At 39.8% G+C, this 23,297-nt stretch overlaps 1 protein-coding gene across 1 annotated transcript in view; it reads right to left on the minus strand.

Annotated features, from left to right (window-relative positions):
• spock1 (SPARC (osteonectin), cwcv and kazal like domains proteoglycan 1) overlaps nt 1–23,297 on the minus strand; it is a 169,695-nt gene that overhangs the window by 32,901 nt on the left and 113,497 nt on the right. Inside the window, exons 6-7 of the mRNA XM_047353867.1 lie at nt 9,423–9,537; nt 4,617–4,749 (exon numbers count right to left, since the gene is read on the minus strand). Of these exons, the coding sequence (XP_047209823.1) occupies nt 4,617–4,749; nt 9,423–9,537 (248 nt within the window). The remainder of the gene's footprint in view (nt 1–4,616; nt 4,750–9,422; nt 9,538–23,297) is intronic.

The following is a 23,297-nucleotide window of genomic DNA, read 5'->3' on the forward strand; positions in this document are numbered from 1 at the left end:
GTAGTTCAAGAACAGTGTGTAGAAAGCTTCAGGGAATGGGTTACTCTGGCAGAGCAGCTACATCCAATCCTTACATGTGCATTGCACGTGCATTGTGTCAAGCATAAAGTTTGGTGCATGGTGCAGAGGGGATTGGACAGTGCCTTAGTTCCAATGAAAGAAACTTTCAATGCTCCAACATACCAAGACATACTGGAAAGAATTCTACCATGCTCCCAGTTCGAGGATGACCCCTCGCTGTTTCAACATGACAGTGGATGAGTGGAGTGAGGACACAGAGGACAAAGTTTGGTGAAGAAGAACTTGACTGTTCTGGACTCAACCAGATAGAACACCTTTGCGATGAATTAGTCTGGAGACTGCAAGCCAGTCCCCAACTCAGTGTCTGACCTCAGTGTCTGACCTCACAAATGCTCTTATAAAAAAAATTCCTCAAAACATACTCCTAAATCTTGTGGAAAGTTTTTCCAAAAGAGTTGAAGCTGTTAAAACTGCAAAGGGTGTGATAAACCTATGGATTAGGAGTTGGATGCCATTCCAGGTCGTGTCTATTTGAAGGTAGACAAGCAAATACTGTCAATGTATGACTTTGACTTTATGCGGTTTAGAAAGAGTCCCAATAAATTTTAATTTCTGCACCCAGTTTTTGTTTTTAAAGATCACTGACACCATATGTGTTATGTTATTTAAACATTCTACCTTGGAAAAGGAATAATCAATTAACAGTTAGAAATATCATTAAAAGCCAAGATGAACATGACATTTATGTCCATGATAAATGGATATACGTCTGCTGAATGCAAATGTAATGTTACTTGCTTCACGTTTCCTAATTCCACTCTTCCAAGCCAAATATTAGCTCATATTTATCCTTCAAAAAATTGGAAATGGCAAAAACCCATATGTACAGCCAGCCAGTGAAACTGGTTATTTACTGAACATTTGTAAAGCAGTTTTTTATTATTTTAGCACATGAATTTTAATAATCCACTAGTGTTCTGTGTAGAGAATCTCCAACATTCAATTTTTAGAAAAATATGGAACAAACTAATCTTTGAATGATTACAAGTAGAATAAAGTTCTCACTGATGAAAATAAGTGTATTGAATTCTGGAGAGCTCATTTACCAGGCAGAACTGTTCCTAACTACTCAATATATTTGACTAGAAGATAGCAAAGATTTCAATATTGAACCTTTTGCTGATTAACGGGAATATTTGCTAAATCAGGAAAAGTCATTTATCTTCGATGAACAGATGTGTCCATTAGTCAGCCATGTAGAAGCACGCGAAGACGAAGAGATGTCCAGTGACATTTTATAATTTATTGCAGTACAAACCTAATGCAAAGAAAGAGGAAAAGATTGAGCACTTCTGAATGTAATTTAACAGTACAAATCTTATTTCAGGTAAGCGGAGGGAAAGAAATAGTTTGGACATGTTGAAGAAAAAATCCAATTACAAGACGCTTCCAAAACGAAAAATGAAAAATGAAATGAGTTATGTAAATTCTGTTTGCAAGATGATGACGAGGAGATTTGTAAGTGTGAAACCATGATTGTGCATGAACCTCCATGCAGGTACCACGCCTCAGCATTATCCTGAGCGCTCCCATTTCTAACATTCTAATTTTAAATCCATCATTTCCTCCCTGCCACCTCTTTGCTTCTAATGTTGCTTAATGAAATTTGTTGACAAAGGAGCCGTGCTTTATTCTGCCTCCAACATATTGTATTAGCTGTTGGGAGAGGGAGACTGAGAAACAGTGAGAAAGTCCTGGAAATGAACGACCTTCCGTAATCACTGTCAGCACAAAGACATGCCCGATGAATCTTTATGTTTGTCTTTCTCCACAAGTTAATGTGGTTTTGATGAAAGAGTATTTTAACACCTAATGTGGTTAAATAGAAAAAGGAAAAAAGAGAGAAGAGAAATTGAAGGGGAGAGGAGAAAAGATGATTTAGGAGGAGGGAAGTAATGGATTTAACTGAAGCCTCTCAGGAGATAAGAGCACCGTTCACTTAATAGGATACTGAGTGTGCATGAGAGTGTGTGGTTGTGACAAAGGATGCATGTAATGTAATAATAAAACATGAATAAGCTTTAGACCAGCGGCCCAACAGTGAACAGAGTTTAAGTTGGGCACCAGGGACTCATCACTTCACCAACCAGCTGAACCCCTCCACCTAAATTGCCACAGAGAGCAGAGGGATTTCCCAGCCCTCCTGCTTTTGTTGCTTCTCAGTTCTCAGACAGACAGGTTATTAAGGAGGACTACATCTTGACTTTCCTCAAACACAAAGGCTGAGTCATTCTCCGGTGGTTTATACTTCTACGATGAAGAATGTGAGAAGGATGTCAGCTGGTATGAAAAACAGTAAAGTCAATGTGAAGAGGAGTCCTGGGTGGGCGGATAGGTCATCCAGCCTCCATGAGGCCGCATCATTTTTATTTTTTCAAAGCAGTAACACCAGTGGCAATTGAGCCCATGTTTGCTGTAGTTTCAATACAGTCATCTGATAAAACAATTCATTAGTTATTATAGTTGCAAATCTTAGTAGTGGCATGGAATTATTAAAATTGAAAAAAAAAAAATGTGAAGGTGTAGGTGGAGGTAAGAACACTTTTAAAACTAGAAGATGTTGCAGAGTCTATTTAAATCTGTACAGAAAGTGACAAAACTAGACAGTGTGGTGAATAGCCAGAACAAAAACTTTAAAATGTGTGATAAATAATAAATTGGAATCTGATCTATTGAGTAACAGCCAGAAGCAAGAGAAAAGAGGTTGTGCATCAGCGTAACTCATAGAGCTCTTAAGGAGAGCAATTTGGACCTTGATTTGCGATGCCAGGGAAAAAAATGTCTTTGAGTGTAGTTGCAGTTTGTACACATTTAACTGAGGTACAAAGCATGAATTTAGAGAAAGTCACTTATGTAAACCAGCGCTGTTTGCGAAACACAGTTTACATTTACCACCTCCTGAAAGCAGTAAACAGAACAAAATTGAAAAATAAGAAATCTGCTGCCATGTAACCATTGAAAACAGAGGAGGGAAATGTCTAGAAAAATATTATTCATCACATCTTCAACTGAAGGGTGCCTGTTGCAAGTAAAGTTTACAATCCATAAATCTACTTTTAAACCAGTGCAAGAAATGTTGATGTTTTATTTGCAGGTTATACATTATAACGATGTTGAAACATTAGAACAACTTCAAATTCAAATATTGTTTAGATAAATTAAATCTGTAAAAACACCTGAGACTCGAGGTCTAATTGTCCTCTCACCAATTCCTATCCATATTTTGTGCCTCCATACTTCCATTTTGTACCCATGCAATTAAAATTATTGTATATCAGTTTATATTTTATTTTTAAAGTGATTTATAGGTATACATAATCATTCATAATATCTAATATCACATTTAATTGACCTTAACCATATATAACATAATAGAACAATGTGAAACAGATGGCTCTGATTCTTATCTGAAAAATATGGTATGACGCAAAACAACTAAAACTACTAAAGTATAATATAGTTAACGGGTGAAATGTCCATCACCTTTATTGAGCAACACTCTGTCCTCATTCAGTGCCATCAATGAAAAGTCAAGGCCTTATCTGCACCAATACATCATAAGAGATATTAGCTTTGTGAAACAGATGTTAAGATGTACCAGATATTAGGAACAAACACAAATGATGTCATTTTCATAGTTCATGTCTAAATGTTTAAGCTTTAAAGCACAAACAAATGTAGCTTGTCCTTACATTTAGGCAATGTCTGTGAATAAACTACATGAATAACTGAGTAAAACTGAAGCAGGGACAGCAGCTTGCACTACTCTAACCCTTTTCAAGTTCCAGTATGACTGATTTAGCTGTGTACAGCACTTCAATGAAGTCTAATATTGCTCACTTGTATGGCTTCACTCCTTGTATCCAAATGGCTGAATACAAGGACAATACGAAGACATAAAAGCTGATGTCAATAATAATTTACGCAGTGTTACATCAAGGACAAAGCTGCTCTTTTATGTATAACCTTTACATTCAGTATTGGCTATCATTCTTCACACTAATTCTGATCTCCCTCTGTTCATTGACTTCTTGACTCATCACCAAGGTTAAACTTTGACTTTTCTCTTGCATTATAAAATTGTGAGTCTGTGGTTTGTTGTTCGGGGGAGATCATGAGCTACGACTTAGAGCTTAGCAATAAGAGTCAGATGGGAAGATGGGGATTTGAGAGCTTTTCTAAACTGTCTAAATGTGACTTCTTGCAGATGAAAAGACCTCTTAGAATTGTCTTTGTACTCAGTTATTTATCAGACTAGAAAGAGCTATTGTGTTAAAGTCAACTTAGTATGGACAGATCTTAGACAAAGAGGGGAATCAGATTTTGAAGCACAAACATCCATGAAAGCAGGAAAAAGAAAGAAGCAGAAACAAGATGCGCTCATGGCTTTACATTTTTACATTTTCCGATTACCTTTTTATTCATCAGTAGCTTTTTAAGAATTGTTAGATTTTCTGTATTTGATTTTTGAAGAACTGGAACAAGAAGAAAGTAAAAGGTAAAGTTAAACCAAAGAAGATGAATGGCAAACTCACTTTAGTTGAGTAAGTGTGTCCATCTGAGCCACATACAGGAGATGACTGGATTGCTGAGCAGAGCCTACATTTTCCATGAGATCCAGGTTCAAGCCTGTGCTTGTGTCCTCCGCTGCCTTTCCTGGCTTTCACACTGTGGAGGAGAGAACCAGAAAAACGTATTTTACAAGTTAATTAGTCTGAAAGTTTCTTTATAAAAGGTTGCCTGAACCATAGAACGAGACTATTACAGTGCCAAAGGCCAAACGCTTCAGAATAAATACATTAAATACATACATGTGTGAAAATAATTTTACAGGCATTAAAAGTTGTCAAACAGAATCACGTCTCTAGTGAGCAGAAAATATCTCTGGTTGTCAGGGTCAGATGAGGCAGCTCCTGATTGGTCCAAGGAGTCCTCTTCAACGACCACTATAATTATGCGTGATTCAAATCTTATTGCAATTTTCTATGTAAGTGCTCTACTGAACACCCTGGTTCCTGATCTGTTCAGCACAGATGAAATTAGAGGCAAACATACTCTTTTACAGAGAAACGAATGCGATGACAACAAATCTGGGATAGTGAACATTAAACATTGCAGTTGGTGAAGATGTCTCAGTAATAGGTCAATTATTTTGAAAATCTGTGACAGGTTAACAACAAGCATGCATATTTGATAGAATTTTGAATGGATATGCTTAAAAAAGTGTCTGAGAGATACATCTGTAGAATGCCTTGCATAACTATTCATATTCCTTGAACCTTTTTCAACCAAAACCCTCAATGTGTGTTATTGGGATTTATGTGTTACATAAAAAACACAGTGTGGTACATAAATGTAAAGTGGAAGACAGAGAAAACATGGTTTTAAATTTTTTTCTCCATACAACTATTTGTTTAGTCATAACTCTGACTTTCCCTGTCCCTGCAGAAGAAAAGCATTTCCCTAGCCTGATGCTGCCACCACCATTGGACATTGTTTTTATAATCATGTCCTGCTTTACATTCTCCGCAACTTTATCCCTGACCCTATCCCTGGTGTTCTCCTTGGTCTTCGTGATGCCTTTAGGTCACTAATGATTTCTAAGAAGCTTCAGAGGCCTTCACAGAACAGCTGCTTTTAGGTGACCTCTAAAGGCAACTGGCTTGAAATTGAGTTTATTTAGGGATATCAGGGTAAATAAACACAAATACAAAGCACATCATATTTATCAGTTTTTTATTTGGACAGAACGTTGAAAACTTGCATTCCACTTAAAAATTACATCTCAGCTGCACTACAATATGTATTAATGTCACATTAAATTTCTTCAAAATACAGTCAAGTTTGTATTTGTAATGTAATGACTTATGGGAATGTCGAAGGAATCTGATTACTCTTGCAAGGCACTGTCTATATTTACCTGAAACAGCAGAACAGGGGCACACTGAATTAATTCTGTGAACTTCCGGGTCATTAGGTTACACCTCGCTGCTAATGCAAATTACCGGGACATGAAATATCTGGTTCTATTTCCAGAATAAGTAAATCTGCCTTTTCCCTTTTGTGGACTTCTATTTAAAAAAAAAAAAAAAACTTAATTTGGGCATGGATTTGGGTACAATTACAAAAGTAAGCAGTGTATGCATAAATGCCTTTAAGCAGTGAATAACATCCAAATAAACAACACATGAGCCACCAGGATGCAAACCCATTGCGCTCCACAATATCTCTGCAAATATTTGCAAAGAGACCAAGTTCGGATTTGTCTTCTGGGAGCACAATAAATAAGTGTCATGCTAATTACTACAAATAATTTGGCTCATAGAGAAAAAAATATATATACTTCAAGCTTCAGTTAACAATACTATTGGGAAAACACCAATTCCAGATGAATAATCTAACATTAACCAGCAAATAGGTCTTGTAATGAATGCAACAGCAAGAAGAGGATTAAAACCAACATTCTTGGGAGCTAATGACTTCAGGAAATCAATTACATTAAATTCAGAGAGAAAGAAGAAATAAAAAAAAAAATATGCTCTAATATTTTTTGGGAGAAAATGCTTGTTGAACTGAAAAATTGAAAATCCTTAAAAATTAACAATGGTTGAAAGCACAAACAAATTGGGTGGTGATGGAGCAAACAGATAGTGTGATTAAAATTAATTGGTAAGAAGAATTTGCATCTGTATATCTGTCAGCAGAATACATGGGACTCTCAAAAGATTTCAACAGAAAGTACTGTTATATTTCACACTTTTGTGAAAAACCTCTGTGACCCAGACGTGTTTAGGATAATGAGCTTAAACTTTTTTGCAATATGTCTGAGCAATTTATTTTACTCCAACTTTTTAGAATGAGAAAAATACATTTTTACTCAATTTATCTGACTTCTATACAAACCTCAAAATAAAGTTTGCCTAGTGAATTTTTGTTAAGTTTCATAGGTCTTGTAAACACTAAAATTAATCTGTATTGTTTAAAGTGTTACCCCTGATACGACATTTAGAGGTACAGATATATGAATATAGAGTACATACAAAATAAGCAAATAACATGTAATGGTTTTAATTGGTTTGAGGAAGGTGGATGGACAAAAAGGTGACATGATCATGTCATGACCAACAAAAACTGGAACAATTCTGCAGCATTTCAAAAATCTGGTGGTAATTCTTTTATATACCAGGTCATTAATATAATTTTGAATACATTACTTACATCCCAATAACAAATAATGATGGGCTTTTAGAACTATGTGAAAAAGGGCAAAAATAATAATAAGAATATGTTGTCTACAATCCTTTATATTTGGAAACTCTGGAAGGGTGCAAGAATGGAAACTTCTTTGCTGGGAGATATTATATGTTGCAGATCCTCATGACACCGGAAAGTAACAAACATGATTTGCTGCGGAAATAACTAAATAGTTGACTTCTAAAGTTGATAGGTTGCACTGGAATGTGTTAAGGCACATCAAATTTAAGGGGGGACTAAATACAAACGTTTGCCACAGTTTTCAGATTTCAATTTTAAAAAGAAAAATATGTTATTTATTCTCCACTTTGTTAAATGCATTTCTATCTTTAGCTCTGTAACATCAGTTTCTTGTAAAATACAAAAGGATTGGTGATTGTAACATGACATATTGTTAAAAAGTGCATAACACTGTAAAAAGTAAATTTTTCATTGCCTGTTAACTTTGTTTCAGGTTCTTTAGAAGCAGAGTGTGTTTCTTGTTCACCCGTTCAATTACTTACAGTTCTTATAAAATAAATTGGACTGAAGGTATGCCAAGCCCTTTCTTCTAAATCAATACATTGACAAGAGAAAGAGGAGAATCACGCATTCACTCAAAGCTGGCAATGTAACTTTGGACATTTTTGTGTGAGACCACCTTTGTGATTTACTCGCATGAAGTAGAAGATGGTCCTGGTCTGAAACGTCTTCCATCTTTGCATATATTGGGCTGAAAAGGATACAGTTGCCATAATTATGTCTTTGACCTTGACTCTTTTCTAGACAAGGCCACTAAAGAAGCCAATGATGTGACTAAGTATGCATACTCTCTCTGTTTGTCATCCCATAGATCTACTCACCCAGCCATTCTCTGTTTAACTATTTTTCTTTTCCGGACAGGTCCACTAATGGAGCTGCAGCGACCATAAACTCAGTGTACTTACATTTTCTCTCCCATAGAAAAGCGGCCCTGGGCCAGGGTTTTTTGTTTTTTTCTTTGCTTGCTCTCTGCCTGCGACGGAAAAACCCTCAGTTGGTCATAGAAAATGGCCGCTCCCACCGAGCCTGGTCCTTGAGAACCAGGCTTACACTGATAAATCGCCATTGTTTGTTTACACTGTCGCCACATAATTGCTCAGTAAGAGAGTTTACTACAATGTCAACTTGATTATCTGTCCACTGTCGCCACATGCTTTCTCAGGGGAAGAGACTGCTGAAAAATCTGTCACTCAAGGCAAATGACTGGGATTCTTTACATAGATAACTTAAGATAACATTAAGATAACTTAATCAACTGGCATTATAATTTTAATTAGACAGACTTGTGTTACATTTAGATTTACATTCGGACTAGACTGTGTTACTGAATCTAATTTATACGACTGCATTAAATTGGTATAAATTTGATTATGATTTGATTGATTGTGAATTTTCTGTATAACTGTAATTGGAACTGTAATAAAGTTTTTATTTGTAAAGTGACTTAAAAGTAAATTTTTTTGTGAATTAAAGCAACGAATATAAGCTGAATTGAGATGAATATGGTTTAAATGAACACCATTTAAAAATCTAGATCCTGGTTCTGGGGTGATTTAGTGTTATGTACTGCCTCTTGTATCCCGGACTGGCATCATGATCAACTTAACCTTGTTCATTTTCCAAGTAAAAAAAAAAACAAAAAACTGTAGGATTTACTATCTGTTGAACTCAGCTGCTTTGCTAACGGCCATTAGCAACACAGGCCAATAAAAACGTATTAAGCTGTATGTTCACATTCGATCCCAAAATAAAACAAATAGAACCATGTTCCCCATCAGGGTTTTATAGTACTATGTGTGCAATGTATACAAGAAACAGACTAAAATATGTTAATCAAATATTGCAGCTTCCCTACTTTATACGTTATGTGTGAGGCAGTCATATTTGTTTTTTTAGGTTGGATTTGGGGGGAAACCTTCAATCTTCTTTATCAGAATTAACTTTGCCACCTTGTGGCTTAAAACTATTAGAAAATTCAAACATCCTATATCTGTGTTTATAGATAAAATCTTTTAAAAAATGTACAGCAAAAATGTTCTGTTTTAAAATTGCCCACTCACTCTTACCTGTGTGCAGGTTGCTTGTGATTGGTGCAGATGGCCGTCTGGAAGTCATGGCTGATGCACACCTTGTGAGGAGGACAGCGAACTCTAAGACATGGGTCCTTGGTGGCATCAGGGCCTAACGAGAAACAGCAGGGACAAACTTAATTTCTAAGCTGCAAAAGTAAGTTCACAGAAACATGCAGAGCAGGAGAATCAGCACATTTTGGTGCCAGAGTTAAAAGTTGATGCAGCGAAACATCAAGCTGTTCTCCTGGTTTTACAGCTCACAGAGTCTAACCTTCGACTAACTGAAGCAGGCAGAAAAATAATGAGTCGGAGGGAACAACGGGGAAGAAGAATGTTGAACGGTATGAACTAAATGCTCTGCTTTCTGTGTTGTGAGCTGCTTAATGAGGACTATTTTCTCAGAATGTTGATCTCTTTCTGCAAATCAATCTCTAGTGTAACATAAAAACCATAGCCGGCGAGAACAACTGGCTCGTGTTCAAAATGACAAAAGATTAAAACAGCTCACTGACTGAGAATTGTGGGTAACAGCAAAAAACTTACTTTTATTTGACTGCAAATATGTAAAAAAAGGGAAAGTGTGAAAAACAATAGTAAAATAAAGAAACGAAGTATTCAAACATTGGGTGGTTAAATGTACACTAGAGGTCAGAGGGATTTTATCAGAAATTTCTATAGCTAATATGTGTTACAGAATGACAAAAGCCTGAGTAAAACAACAATAGTGATACAATTAGACCAAAGACAAAGTGAGTTTTAAACGGTGTCCAGAGACTACAAGCTGAATGGGCTAAATAATTTAAATCGGCCAAGTTAAATGAGACTGAGTACAGAGTTTAAAGATCAAAGACGTGTGTTATGTACGAGTCATTATTATCTGGCTCCTACCATCAGACAATGAGACCTGCCTTGACATCATTAGGGACCTAATGGGATGTGTTTGAGCTGCAGCAGGCGGCAGATGTGAACATCACCTTGTTTCCGACCTGATCACACAACCTGCTTAAGATTACATACTATTTCATTAGAGTCAAACTGGCCAGCAACAGACTTGAGAGAATGTTTTGCTAATTTTCATCTTTCACCTTAGAGATGAAGCCTGCATGTTGACATCCTGTATCAACTGTGATGAAAAGCAAGCATCAACGGAGTGAAAATGGTGAAAAGGAGACTTGGTTGTTTACATTTATCACAACCGAACAAGTCATTTTCTCTTTACAGTCTGCACAAACGTGTAAAAGCACATCTGTAAGGCTGTTTGCTGTGTCATATTCCCTTGAAGCATAGAGAAGATAAGTCTGTGGTGCAGTGTGCTTCAATTGCCTGCTGATTTGGACCTGTCCTCACCTCCATCTGTCTAGCACTTGCGGAAGCCCATCTCATTTCACTTAGCTGAAAAATGGCATTACTGCTGTGGGGAAATGAGAGTTGAAGACAACTAGGAGCCAAAGTGAGAGCACAGAGATTGTGAAAAAAGAGGAGGATTGTATCTGGTTAAAGGGGGATTGGAGGACAAGTCAGGATTACTGCAAGTGCTCCCCTCTCTTTCAAACTTAAAATAAGCTGCACAATGGTGCAAGTACTCAAATTCAGAGATTTTAAGTAGATCTGTTGGGTTTTAGGGAAATCCTTACGATGTACATTACATGGATTTTGTATTTAATCAAGGCTTTTTGTGAGGTTGTCTTTTAAGACTTTATCATTACTATATAAACCCCTGAAAAACATAAAAGATGACCTAAACCTGCTGGTGTGTCCACTGATTAAACAGGATCTTTACGAACTTTCTTAGCTGTAACATGATGAAATAAAATGAATAATTTGTTAATTTTTCTCTAGTTCAATCTAGACATGCTAGTATGAGATTTTTGCAGTATGTTAACCTTGAATAATATAATATCCCACCTGTCTTGATATTTACAGTAAAATCTTAAACATGGGCCAACTGATTTGGTTGCAACTGAACAGAAGATAATGCTAAAATAAATAATAATGAAATAATATATTAATTATTACAGTTACTAAATTGCTATCTATCACATGTGTTTATTGTTAATTTAAATTGAACATATGGGTAAAAACATAGAAAAAGCAGCCACTTAACAGTGAATTATTTTTCTTATTAGCAAAATAAAGATGTATTTGCTTTGTTTCAGCCAGCTCATTGGCAGTGCACATCAACGTGCAAAATAAATGCAAGCTTGAAAAAGTAAAGAAGGATAAACTGAAGAATGCCATATCTCAAGTACTGGCTGCTTTTTGGTCATTTCTAGTTTTTCAGTTTCCAAAACTCAAATCATTTGAATTGAATTAAATAGATCATTTTATTCTTAAGGAAAAAAAAAACAATCCAAACAAACCCGGCTCTGCGTGAAAAAATAAATTGTCCCTTAACCTAATAACTGGTTGACGCAACATTGGTTGCAAAAACTGCCATCAAGGGATAACTTGCAATGACTAACACCACTGTAGAGGAATTTCGGCCCACTGTTTGCGGTTATTTTAATGAAGTCTCTGATTTAAACCTGGACTTTGACTAGTTCATCACAAAAAAACAACAACATAATTGCGTTTTTTTGAGCCGTTGTGGGGTGGACTTGCTGATGTGCTAAGGCTCATCATTAGGTGCATGACATAAACTAATGGCAGGACATTTTACTAGTCAAGTCAAGTCAAGTTTATTTATATAGCGCTTTTCACCAACAAGGCACTCAAAGCGCTGTACATGAGGAAAAACATTACAATAATACAGAACACAGAAAAACAAATCAAATGACACTAATAATCCTTGGGAGTAATAATAATTAATAATCCTTCCAGCTTTACTGGTAGAAATTGGTTCCAAGCCACTCTTAATAATAAAGCATCTCACGCTAAAAGAAGATGATAATATTGATAGTCTCATCATTCCACTGAATTATAACTAGGGAAGCTGAGTCACTGGTACAAAACTGCTTTAATCCACATTTCAACTGAAGTTGAACTAAGTAATAACAATCCATTGTAGTCTAACTAAGAAAGCTGGGTCATTGGTGTGAGAGCAGCTATAGTCCAAATTACTAATAATGTTTGGTTTTCGCTGGTAATCCTTCTGATAAAACAAAAAATCTATGAAAAAGCAATGAAATCAGGCAATTAGGTGCAGGGCTAAGCAACACACAAGAATAAAATATTTTGCAAGAGTGCGGTGGAATCCTGGGGGTGCGAATATATAACTGAGTGTGTGTGCAAGAATTAGACTGTCAACACAGATAGAGCGCCATTGTCCTTGAGGAGAGAGATGGAAGTTTTCTCAATCGGCCGCAAAGTCTTATCTGGGTCACCGCTGTTCGGGGGTGCTGGGAAAGAGCGCCATGTTTACATAACATCCAGGAGATATTTTGTCGATAGCCACTTAGCAGAAGTTGACAAGGCCACGTTGGGGCACCAGATTTAGAAAAACAATAAGTATTCTGGCTCAAGCAGTTGTGTGGATTCCAACCACTAAGAGTTTTTACTGTTATCTCTCAATTGCGAATCCAAATATCCAAATTTCTGGGACATTCCCGTAGTTCTGGAGCAAACAACCTTCTCCATGATTAAATCCTTTCACCTCTGATTCCAAAAGCCGCTTCCAGGCTACGATGGTGGTGGACTTTCGAAGAACACCACCCATATACACCCCCCTCACCATCCTCAGCAACACCGTATTGGCTGTGGACCACTTCAGGCTCTTAGGAACCACCATCTCTGAGGACTTGAGATGGTCTTCACACGTAGACACTGTTCGAAAGAAGGCCCAGCAGAGACTGTACTTCCTGAGGCAACTCAAGAAGTACAACATTCCACAGGAGCTGCTGGTCATCTTCTACACTGCCATCATTCAGTCCAGACTGCAACGAATAATCAGGTCTGCAGAAAGAATAATCGTCTTGGGAATGACATATACAAGTCCTACCCAGTGGTCAGAGGGATTTTAAGCCATTCTTCTTGCAGGATAGTGGCCAGGTCACTACGTGATACTGGTGGAGGAAAACGTTTCCTGACTCGCTCCTCCAAAAAACCCCAAAGTGGCTCAATAATATTTAGATCTGGTGACTGTGCAGGCCATGGGAGATGTTCAACTTCACTTTCATGTTCATCAAACCAATCTTTCACCAGTCCTGCTGTGTGTATTGGTGCATTGTCATCCTGATACATGGCACCGCCTTCAGGATACAATGTTTGAACCATTGGAGGCACATGGTCCTCAAGAATGGTTCGGTAGTCCTTAGCAGTGACGTGCCCATCTAGCACAAGTATTGGGCCAAGGGATTGCCATGATATGGCAGCCCAAACCATCACTGATCCACCCCCATGCTTCACTCTGGGCATGTAACAGTCTGGGTGGTACGCTTCTTTGGGGCTTCTTCACACCTTAACTCTCCCGGATGTGGGGAAAACAGTAAAGGTGGACTCATCAGAGAACAATACATGTTTCACATTGTCCACAGCCCAAGATTTGCGCTCCTTGCACCATTGAAACCGACGTTTGGCATTGGCATGAGTGACCAAAGGTTTGGTTATAGCAGCCCGGCCGTGTATATTGACCCTGTGGAGCTCCCGACGGACAGTTCTGGTGGAAACAGGAGAGTTGAGGTGCACATTTAATTCTGCCGTGATTTGGGCAGCCGTGGTTTTATGTTTTTTGGATACAATCCGGGTTAGCACCCGAACATCCCTTTCAGACAGCTTCCTCTTGCATCCACAGTTAATCCTGTTGGATGTGGTTCGTCCTTCTTGGTGGTATGCTGACATTACCCTGGATACCGTGGCTCTTGATACATCACAAAGACTTGCTGTCTTGGTCACAGATGCGCCAGCAAGACGTGCACCAACAATTTGTCCTCTTTTGAACTCTGGTATGTCACCCATAATGTTGTGTGCATTTCAATATTTTGAGCAAAACTGTGCTCTTACCCTGCTAATTGAACCTTCACACTCTGCTCTTACTGGTGTAATGTGCAATCAATGAAGACTGGCTACCAGGCTGGTCTAATTTAGCCATGAAACCTCCCACACTAAAATGACAGGTGTTTCAGTTTCATTGTCCAACCCTTGTATGTATACTCTTTAATGCAAAAAACAAAAACCAGAGAGCAAAGTGTGCCGGAGTCAAATTCCTTGTTTGTATGCACGAACTTGGCAATAAAGCTGATTCTGATTCAGTTCAAGAACCATATCCAGCTTGCGGCTTATCTCTATTAACAATTCAGTTTGAGCGTTGATCGCTCTGCAGATACCATCCAGCATCGCAGGCAGCTTTGGGATGGTTTGAACAGCTGCCCACGTTTTGCTACTCACTCGATAAGTCAGGTAACCGCCAGCTCCAAAAAGCAGAAATCCTGTTATCAAAATTCCAAATATATAAACATCTTCTGCGTCCAAAGACATGCCTGTTAGGTTAATTGGTAACTCTAAATTTCCCTTAGGTGTATGAATGAGTGTGTGCATGGTTGTATGTGTGTTGCCCTGCGATGGACTGGTGACCTGTCCAGGGTGTACCCCGCCTCTCGCCCATAGACTGCTGGAGATAGGCACCAGCTCCCTCGCGACCCACTATGGAATAAGCGGTAGAAAATGACTGACTGACTGACTTCTGCTTTCTCAACCGACATTGTAGTCAAGCACACAATCTTCCACTGTTGCCAGGAATCCATTGTATATCCAGAGAAGACTATACCGGCTGGGCAAGAGGGTTTTCCTTTACCCTGTCTTCCCGTGGAAAAAATTTGATCAGTTGCGTTGAGAAACCAGCTGACCAAATCCATAATTTGCAAGTTTGGAAGATATGTAAAGTGAGGCTCTGAGAAAAACACAGACAAAAGCAGATGCAGAAGCAGGCAAGAGGGAGGGAGAGAAAACGCGTGCGTCCTCCTCCGAGAGCAGAGCAAGCTAGCTACTAGTGACAATACAGTGCAGTGCAGGTGCATTTGGTTCATATGTCATTTGGTAAAAAGTAATTTATTCAAGGAAGCCCAGTCAACTTGGCAGCAACCCTTCCTCTTGAACAAACATGTGGCAAGCAATGAATCCCTTGCCAGAACCAGGCTGAATATAAGAGGTAATCTGCTGTGATCATACTATTTACATTTTGTGCTAATAGAACTCAACTTAAAAACAGGAGCTGAAAGTGAAAGCTAATATTTGAACATCTTTGAAAAACTGTTAAGGCCATATAAAAAGACCAAGATTAATAGAAGTAGGTGGAAATGAAGTGTAAAAAAGAAAAGAGGAGAGGAGAAGAAAATGAGACATATGTGGAGTCAGGAAGAATAATTAGCATTGATAACAGGAGAGTGCAGAGGAGATAAACGAAACAGGAAACGAGTAAAAAGCAGGGCCAATAAAGAAGAAGAGAAAAGGAAGATGAGGTGAATGTGAAAGGATGAGGATGGCATCAAGGAGGCAGGGAGAAGTGAACAACAGAGAGCTAGGTAAAGAAGAGTTTTTTCCATCTATTTAAAGCTTCAGTGAGCAGCACTGGTGGTTAAAACAGCCAATCAATTGTAATGCAGGAGCACTGCAGCACATGCTGCCACCCCTCTTTCACTCTCCTTAATACAATTCTCTCATCTGCTTTCATTCGCCTCTCATCCTTCTAATCTAAAGCATCAATTTATTCTCATCTGCATGATTGTGCATCAATCAATATGCGCAAGCAATGTAGCTTGCCTTACTGCATAGTAAATTTACTTGTAAGTGACAGGGAAAACTGTCTCCAAGACTCACCCAAATTTTCAAAAGTTTTATTAATTTTTGTAAAAACGTAATCTGCTACAAGTCAAATTTTACAAGATCAACAGAAATATGGATGAGTTTTGACCTACACTTTTTTATTGAGCACAAATTTTAATCCTAGGAGAAAGTACTTATTTTCTTCTGACTGCTCGACACATGCTTGTCTGGTTGACTTTAGGGAAATAGCAATGTAGGCTGGTGCCCCCTTCTTTAATAAGCATTATCTTAATTTTAAGGACAATTAAACATATTTGCAATAACAGTCAAACCATTTTCAGATCTGTTGCTTCTTTGATGTGTAAACATAAAGTGCAGTGATTGTGTTGTTGGGGCTGAGAGTGATTTTATACATTTTATATGGGATCCAGAATAATCAACAACTCTGCCATTACTTTTATGAGTATGACTAAATCCAGTAATGGAGTTTTATACGAAAATTCAACATGGAAAACTCATCATTACCTCCAGCTTCGTCTGATTACTCCTCCATGCGGCATGCTCCACCAATCAGCGTCACATCCGCATTTCTCCCCGGCCAATCATCCTTCAAGACTCCACTTTAAAAGATCTTCGTCCATGGAACCCTCCGTTCTTCAGCTGAACTTTAAAAATCAGTATCATGTCTGACTTCGAGTCCGATGACTTCGAGTCCCCGCAAGGCCTCTTGCCGGGCCCTTGCCCTCCTCCACCGGTTTCTCCACGAAGGAGCACTACCCTTGATTCTTCTCGTGTTCATCCTTCCCCTTCATCCCAACTCAGGGCGAGCGGAATTTCTCTTGGTTCCGACTTGGACACATCTCAGCTCGCTCAGCTCGTCGAGCTCCTACCTCACGGTTCTCCTTCTGAACCACCTCCACCGTTCACTTCCTCAGGTAAACGCCTCAGGAAAACTGCCAACCCCCACGGCGAAGCGCCGCTGAGGCCGCCCAGCGTCCTCTCCAGCTCCAGCTGCCTCTCTGCCCGGCCTGTCTTCAATGTCAGTTGCTCCTCTTCTAGAGCCCCCAGTACATCAAGCTTCCTCATCTACGCCGGGTATCCCAGCTTCGTTCATAGCATCCATGGACTCACTTCAACGATCTATTACGTCCCTTACCCAACACTTTCCGGACTTTTCTGCAATACCCGCCACATCAGCGCTCCCCCTTCCCCCTGCTCAGCCCGACACTCAGTATGCTACTCGGCTCCTCCCACCGGCATTCACCCTCGCAAACGCCCAGCAGGGCTCTTCTTTAGGTGAGACACCTTTTTTCCATTTGTCTCTTCTCTCCCTTTATGTTGCTCATTCATACTCCTTTCTTTATTTTTATTTGTATTTTTTCTTCTTTTTCCTCTCCACCCCTCCCTGTGTATTTAGGCAGGCCTTACGTCCCCATATTTTCTAATGTGTCACCCAGGCTCCGCTCAAAAATCCTCCAGGGTCAATACATTAATTCAGTTTCCCTGATACTTCCGTCCCCTGAAGTTGACCACCATGTCGCCTCCTCAGAAGGTTTTACAGCAATTCTTAAATCTGCTGACCCCCGCCTGTCCAAAGATCTCTCTTTTGCCGAGTTCGTGGTTGCATTCGGTATTTATATAGACGTTATTTGTTCTTTATATCCTGACCGCAGAACCAAGCTGAATACTTATCTGGCCCTCATTACTGATATCTACCTTAAATATGGCTGTTCTCTGTTCTATCAATATCATAAATCTTTTTCAGCTAAAGCAGCATCTATCCTCGCTCAGTCTGGAGTTCGTCTGGATTGGTCTATTCCTGACACAGAAATTTTAATCATGCTTACCCAAGCTTCTGCATGTTTTTCCTGTGGCTCAGTTGGCCATCAGAGCTCTCTCTGCCCTACACTACCCTTCTCCTCCGGTTCATCCACCCATTCTCTTCCTTCTTCGGCTCCCCATTCTCTCGATCGCCGAGGGAGACGAATTCAGGTCTATAATAACGCTCCTATTTGTAACAATTTTAACGAAGGCGTTTGTTCTTTTATCACATGTCCTTTCCTTCACATCTTCAGCTTCTGCAAAGATGCTCACCCCAAGTCTGTGTGCCCCCGCCGCTCGTCTTTCAACCCGTTGCGGATCCAGGCGCTGATCTCTAACTATCTCTCTAACTACCAGTCATTATCCCAGAATTAGCCGCCCTCCTTCAGTCTCATCCAGATAGTTCCTTTGTTGACTTTCTAATTACTGGTCTTTCTCTGGGTTTTTTCATAGGTGTCCCTCTTCTCCCTACATCCTCGTTTGTCTGCGCTAATCTGCAGTCAGCTCTCTGCGAACCTGAGGTTGTAGCTCAGCTCTTAAAAAAAGAAGTTTCTAACAGCTACATGATGGACCCATTTAAATCACCCTCCTTTTCTCCTTTCTATATTAGTCCCTTGGGAATCACCACCATTGACCTTCCGGCACCACACTACGGTCCCCATCCCAGCATTAATTTCATTATCCCCAAGCCCCCTTTTTCTCTGTTTTATTCGACAGTTGATCACGCCATCTCGCTTATAAAAACTGTGGGGCGTGGCGCCTGGCTCTCTAAGGCTTATATTACGGATGCTTTCAAAATCATGCCCGTACACCCCTCCCAGTGGCACCTCCTCGGAGTAAAATGGGATCGCTGTTTCTATTTTGCTGTCAGACTCACTTTTGGCTGCAGGAGTAGCTCTTTTCTGTTCAACAAGTTGTCTGAGCCTCTGTGCTGGATTCTGCTCAACGTTTATAAGCTTACTTCCGTTCTCCACCTCCTCGATGACTTCCTCCTTATCGACCCCCCCAACCCCTCCCCTGGCCCCTCCCTTCAAAAACTACAGCAGCTGTTTCAGCAAGTTGGCGTGCCCCTGTCCTTGGAAAAGACAGCGGGCCCAGCCAAAAAGCTTGAGTTCTTAGGCATTACCCTTGACTCTGATTCTTTGGTTGCCTCCCTGCCTGAAGATAAGCTGTCCCGCATTAGAGAGGTCTCTCAGTCCTCACTTTCTTCCTCTGTAGTGTCTAAACATCAACTGTTGTCCCTTTTAGATCACCTTAATTTTGCCATGCATATTATTCCCCAAGGTCGTTCTTTCATCTCACGTCTGCTGGACTTAGCTAGTTCCGTCCTCTCTCTGTTCGATCTGATTTCTTCTTCAAAACTGGAACGGCATATCTTTCTTTTATGATGATGTCATCCTTTCAGCTGATTCTATTGAGTTTTTCATGGACGCAGTGCCGTCTGTGGGTTTTGGGGGATTTTTCAGGGCACATGGTTTGCAGGTGTATGGCCGCCCTCTTTTCCCCAAGCTGAATCTTCAGCTTTCTACAAAATTATCCCCATCACCATCGCTTACCACCAGTGGGGCCATCTTTGGAAAAGAAAACGTGTCACCGCTCTTTGTGATAATGTGGCAGTGGTCGAAGCAATTAATAAAGGTCGCTCCTCCTCAAAATCCATCATGCCTTACCTCTGCCGCATCACCTGGCAAGCTGTTTCTCATAAGTTAATCATCTCTGCCCGTCATGTTCCAGGCCATTCTAACACACTTGCCGATGCTCTTTCTCATTCCAAATTTCAGGTTTTCCGCCGCCTCTGCCCTTCAGCCAATGTTTCTCCAACTCCGATTCCACCCTTCAAAGATCTGAAGCTCGATTAAGCCCCTCTCTTCTCCCCCTTCTTCAATCAGCCAATCATTATCGCAAATCAGGTTTAGCTCCCTCCACCTTTAGGTCTTATTCTTTGGCATGGCAAACATTTTCAAAATTCTGCCTTGCCCATAATACTCCTCTATTCCCTGTCCGCATTCCTACTATTTTTAGCTTTCATAACTTATTGCTTTGACTGTCGCCAATTTAAACTCCCCTATATTAGGAGTTTATTGGCTGGTATTAATTTCTTCTCCAAAGACTCCTTCGCCGAACCCACTCCAAGTCTTTTTGCAAACCATTCTATAAAACCTCTTCTTAAAGGCATTGCTAAACACAGTCTTACTCAGCCTGATTCTCGAAGACCCATCACTCTACCAATTTTAAAAACTCTTCTCACAACCCTTCGCTCCGGCCCTTATTCTCCCTACCTAAAATCTCTCATTTCCAGTGCCTGGCTTCTCGGTTTTTATGGCTTCCTCAGATTAGGTAAATTCACTACCCTTTCTAATTCTTTCAACCCTGCTAAAGACATATCAATTTCTGATCTTAAGTTTTATTCTGACCACTTTAAAATTCATCTCAAACATTCTAAAGGTAAAGGTCCCTGCAACATTTTCATTGTATGCTTAGATGACCCATTCTGCCCGTTCCGTGCCATGTTTAAATTTGCTCTTAAACGCCATAAACTCAACCCATCCAGCTTGCCTCTCTTCCTCACCCCTGAAGTAGTTCCCATGACTGCCTCCTTGTTCCTCAAGTATCTGAGACAAATTCTAGTTCAATGCAATCTACCCCCTAGCCAGTTCTCAGGTAATTCATTCAGAATCGGAGCAGCTACTTCAGCTGCGATTCATGGTGTCTCATCCGTTTCTCTCCAACAACTTGGTCGCTGGTCATCTACTGCTTTCTCTTCATATGTCCGACCAGACTTCAATTCCATGTTAGCTGCTCAAAGGTCTATCAGCTCTTAGGTAAGAGCCCCTGCAATAACTGGTGGTGGTTGGCCTGTCAACCTGGATTTCCTTTATTCATTTGCTGATTTAACTTTGTTTTTAATCCTCAGTCCTCATCCCTTGACATCCATCAGCTGTGATTCGTTTAATCTCCACTCCTATTCTTCTCATTCTCCGTCTCATTCTCTCTTTTACAGGTATCATTAGTTATTTTCTTCTTTCTTTAGAATTTCATCCCTTTACACCTTGTCAGGCTCTGCCTCATCTACGCCTTGTCAAGCTCTGCCTCATCTACGACTTGTCAGGAACAGCCCTATCTATGCCTTGTCAGGCTCTGCCCCATCTACGCCTTGTCAGGCACAGCCCCATCTACGCCTTGTCAGGCACAGCCCCATCTACGCCTTGTCAGGCACAGCCCCATCTACGCCTTGTCAGGCACAGCCCCATCTACGCCTTGTCAGGCACAGCCCCATCTACGCCTTGTCAGGGTCAGCCCCATCTAGGCCTTGTCAGGGTCAGCCCCATCTAGGCCTTGTCAGGCTCTACGCCTTGTCAGGCACAGCCCCATCTACGCCTTGTCAGGGTCAGCCCCATCTAGGCCTTGTCAGGGTCAGCCCCATCTAGGCCTTGTCAGGCTCAGCCCCATCTACGCCTTGTCAGGCTCTGTCCCATCTACGCCTTGTCAGGCACAGCCCCATCTACGCCTTGTCAGGCACACTAATTTATTCCTTCTCTAGGCTCAGAACGCCAAAGATATAAACATTCACTAATAAACTTTTCTAATTGCATCCCTGTCTTCTCTTTGTGAGTCTTTCCAGGTTGAAATGCTGGCAGCATTTTCTTGTCTAGTAAACCCAACTCTATAACTGGTGGAAATGACAGTACAGCTCCTATAACTATGACTCTTTGTGCTAATGATACAAGCAGAGACCAAAATGCAATAGAAGCTGTTTGGTAACACCTCCTCTACTAGTATTAAAGTTAAAGTACTTTTAACACCACTTTAAAAACACACATCAATAGCTGTGCAACCAATAAAGGCTAATAAAATGAACACAACTCAGTGCTAAATGTTCAAAACAGACCCAAGTGTTTGAACAAATAAACAAATACTTTACATAGCCACATTTATGTCTTTGGACATGCCCTAAAATGGTTCAATGGGTAGTGCTAATTTTACTGAGAGCAGATAAAATGAAATGATTTCATGCAGCCACAACAAAGGCCCATATCCTGCATAAACTAACCTTTATCAAACAACAGCTATAAACAAATCTTCTGCTAAGTACTCAGGAGTAAGGTAAAGCTCTACAAACAGCAAACGCATGAAAAATAGTGAAGTTACTTGAAACAAGCAGAAGGGTGCTAAAAATTGAAGTCTTGTGCCTATTGTTGCAGTAATAATAGTGGTTTTATTGCAACGCTTATAACTATTAACAAACAGCATATCAGTGCAATTTTTATTGTATTTATTAATTTAATCTTTTATTCCAGGAAGTGATTACCACTCATTTTCAAGGAAGACCTTGAAAAGTTTGACATTTTTGTTAAATTACATGAACCAAAGAGTACAAGGTCCAACTTAAGAATAGCAGTTGCACTCTTCAGTTACAGAAAATGTTAAACTCTGCGTAAGTTATTTTTTCCTGACTGATACATTAAGATGGCCATATTTTAAATGATTTAAGCCCTGTCTAAATTATAGCTTCTTCACTAAATGCTCATTATACACTCTGAAAGAAGCAATCATCCAGCCACATGTTTGTAGAGTGATTCTTTGTCAATGCGGTCTCCCCATAGGGTCGAAATTATCTCAGAAATAGGAGAGTTGTCTCAAAAATGACAATACCTTTGATACTAAGTGTCATTCCTTCTGTTTAAGATGTTACTACTCCAGATTGTACTGCTAAATATGGAACCTTTTGGATAAGAGCACAGAAAAAGAAAAGAGACATGAGCCACAATCACATCTCCAAAGACCCAAAAGTTAACATGATGATAATTTGTGGAACAGTTTGGAGAATGATCAAGCCTTGTACTCCTCTTCCTCTTACACTGGCCTGACTGCATTAGTTTGGCAGAGCAGAAAACCTCCTGTTTGTGTAGCTTCCACCGTGCTTGTAGTTAGATGAGGAGAACAATTAAGAAAACTATACTTTGTAGCTGATACAAAACACAGTCAGTGAGAGGCAAATCATGCATGCTCTTTATAGCACTACAGCAAGTTTCAGTAAAGAAGAGAAATGGCCTCATTCACACACACCACCACCAACTTGTGCATGCCAGATAGACAAACTTTCAGAGCTGAAATTGCCAAGAGCAAATGACACAAGCAGATGATTAAAAAGGGGCAGATATATTCTTTATGTGAATTTAAGCTGAGTGAATTCCAAAAAATGTGTTTAGTTGGCTGAGCTTATCAACTTTACATCTATGAGCCATCCTTTTATGACCCCCAGCCCAATGTTGTGTAAGTGCTTGTTCTGCCTCCAGGAGCAGATTGAAGCTAAGCTCTTTGGTTGGACTGCACAATGTGTGACTTATTCAG

The sequence above is a fragment of the Girardinichthys multiradiatus genome, chromosome 23 (genome assembly GCF_021462225.1).
Source record: "Girardinichthys multiradiatus isolate DD_20200921_A chromosome 23, DD_fGirMul_XY1, whole genome shotgun sequence".
Taxonomy (NCBI): Eukaryota; Metazoa; Chordata; class Actinopteri; order Cyprinodontiformes; family Goodeidae; genus Girardinichthys; species Girardinichthys multiradiatus.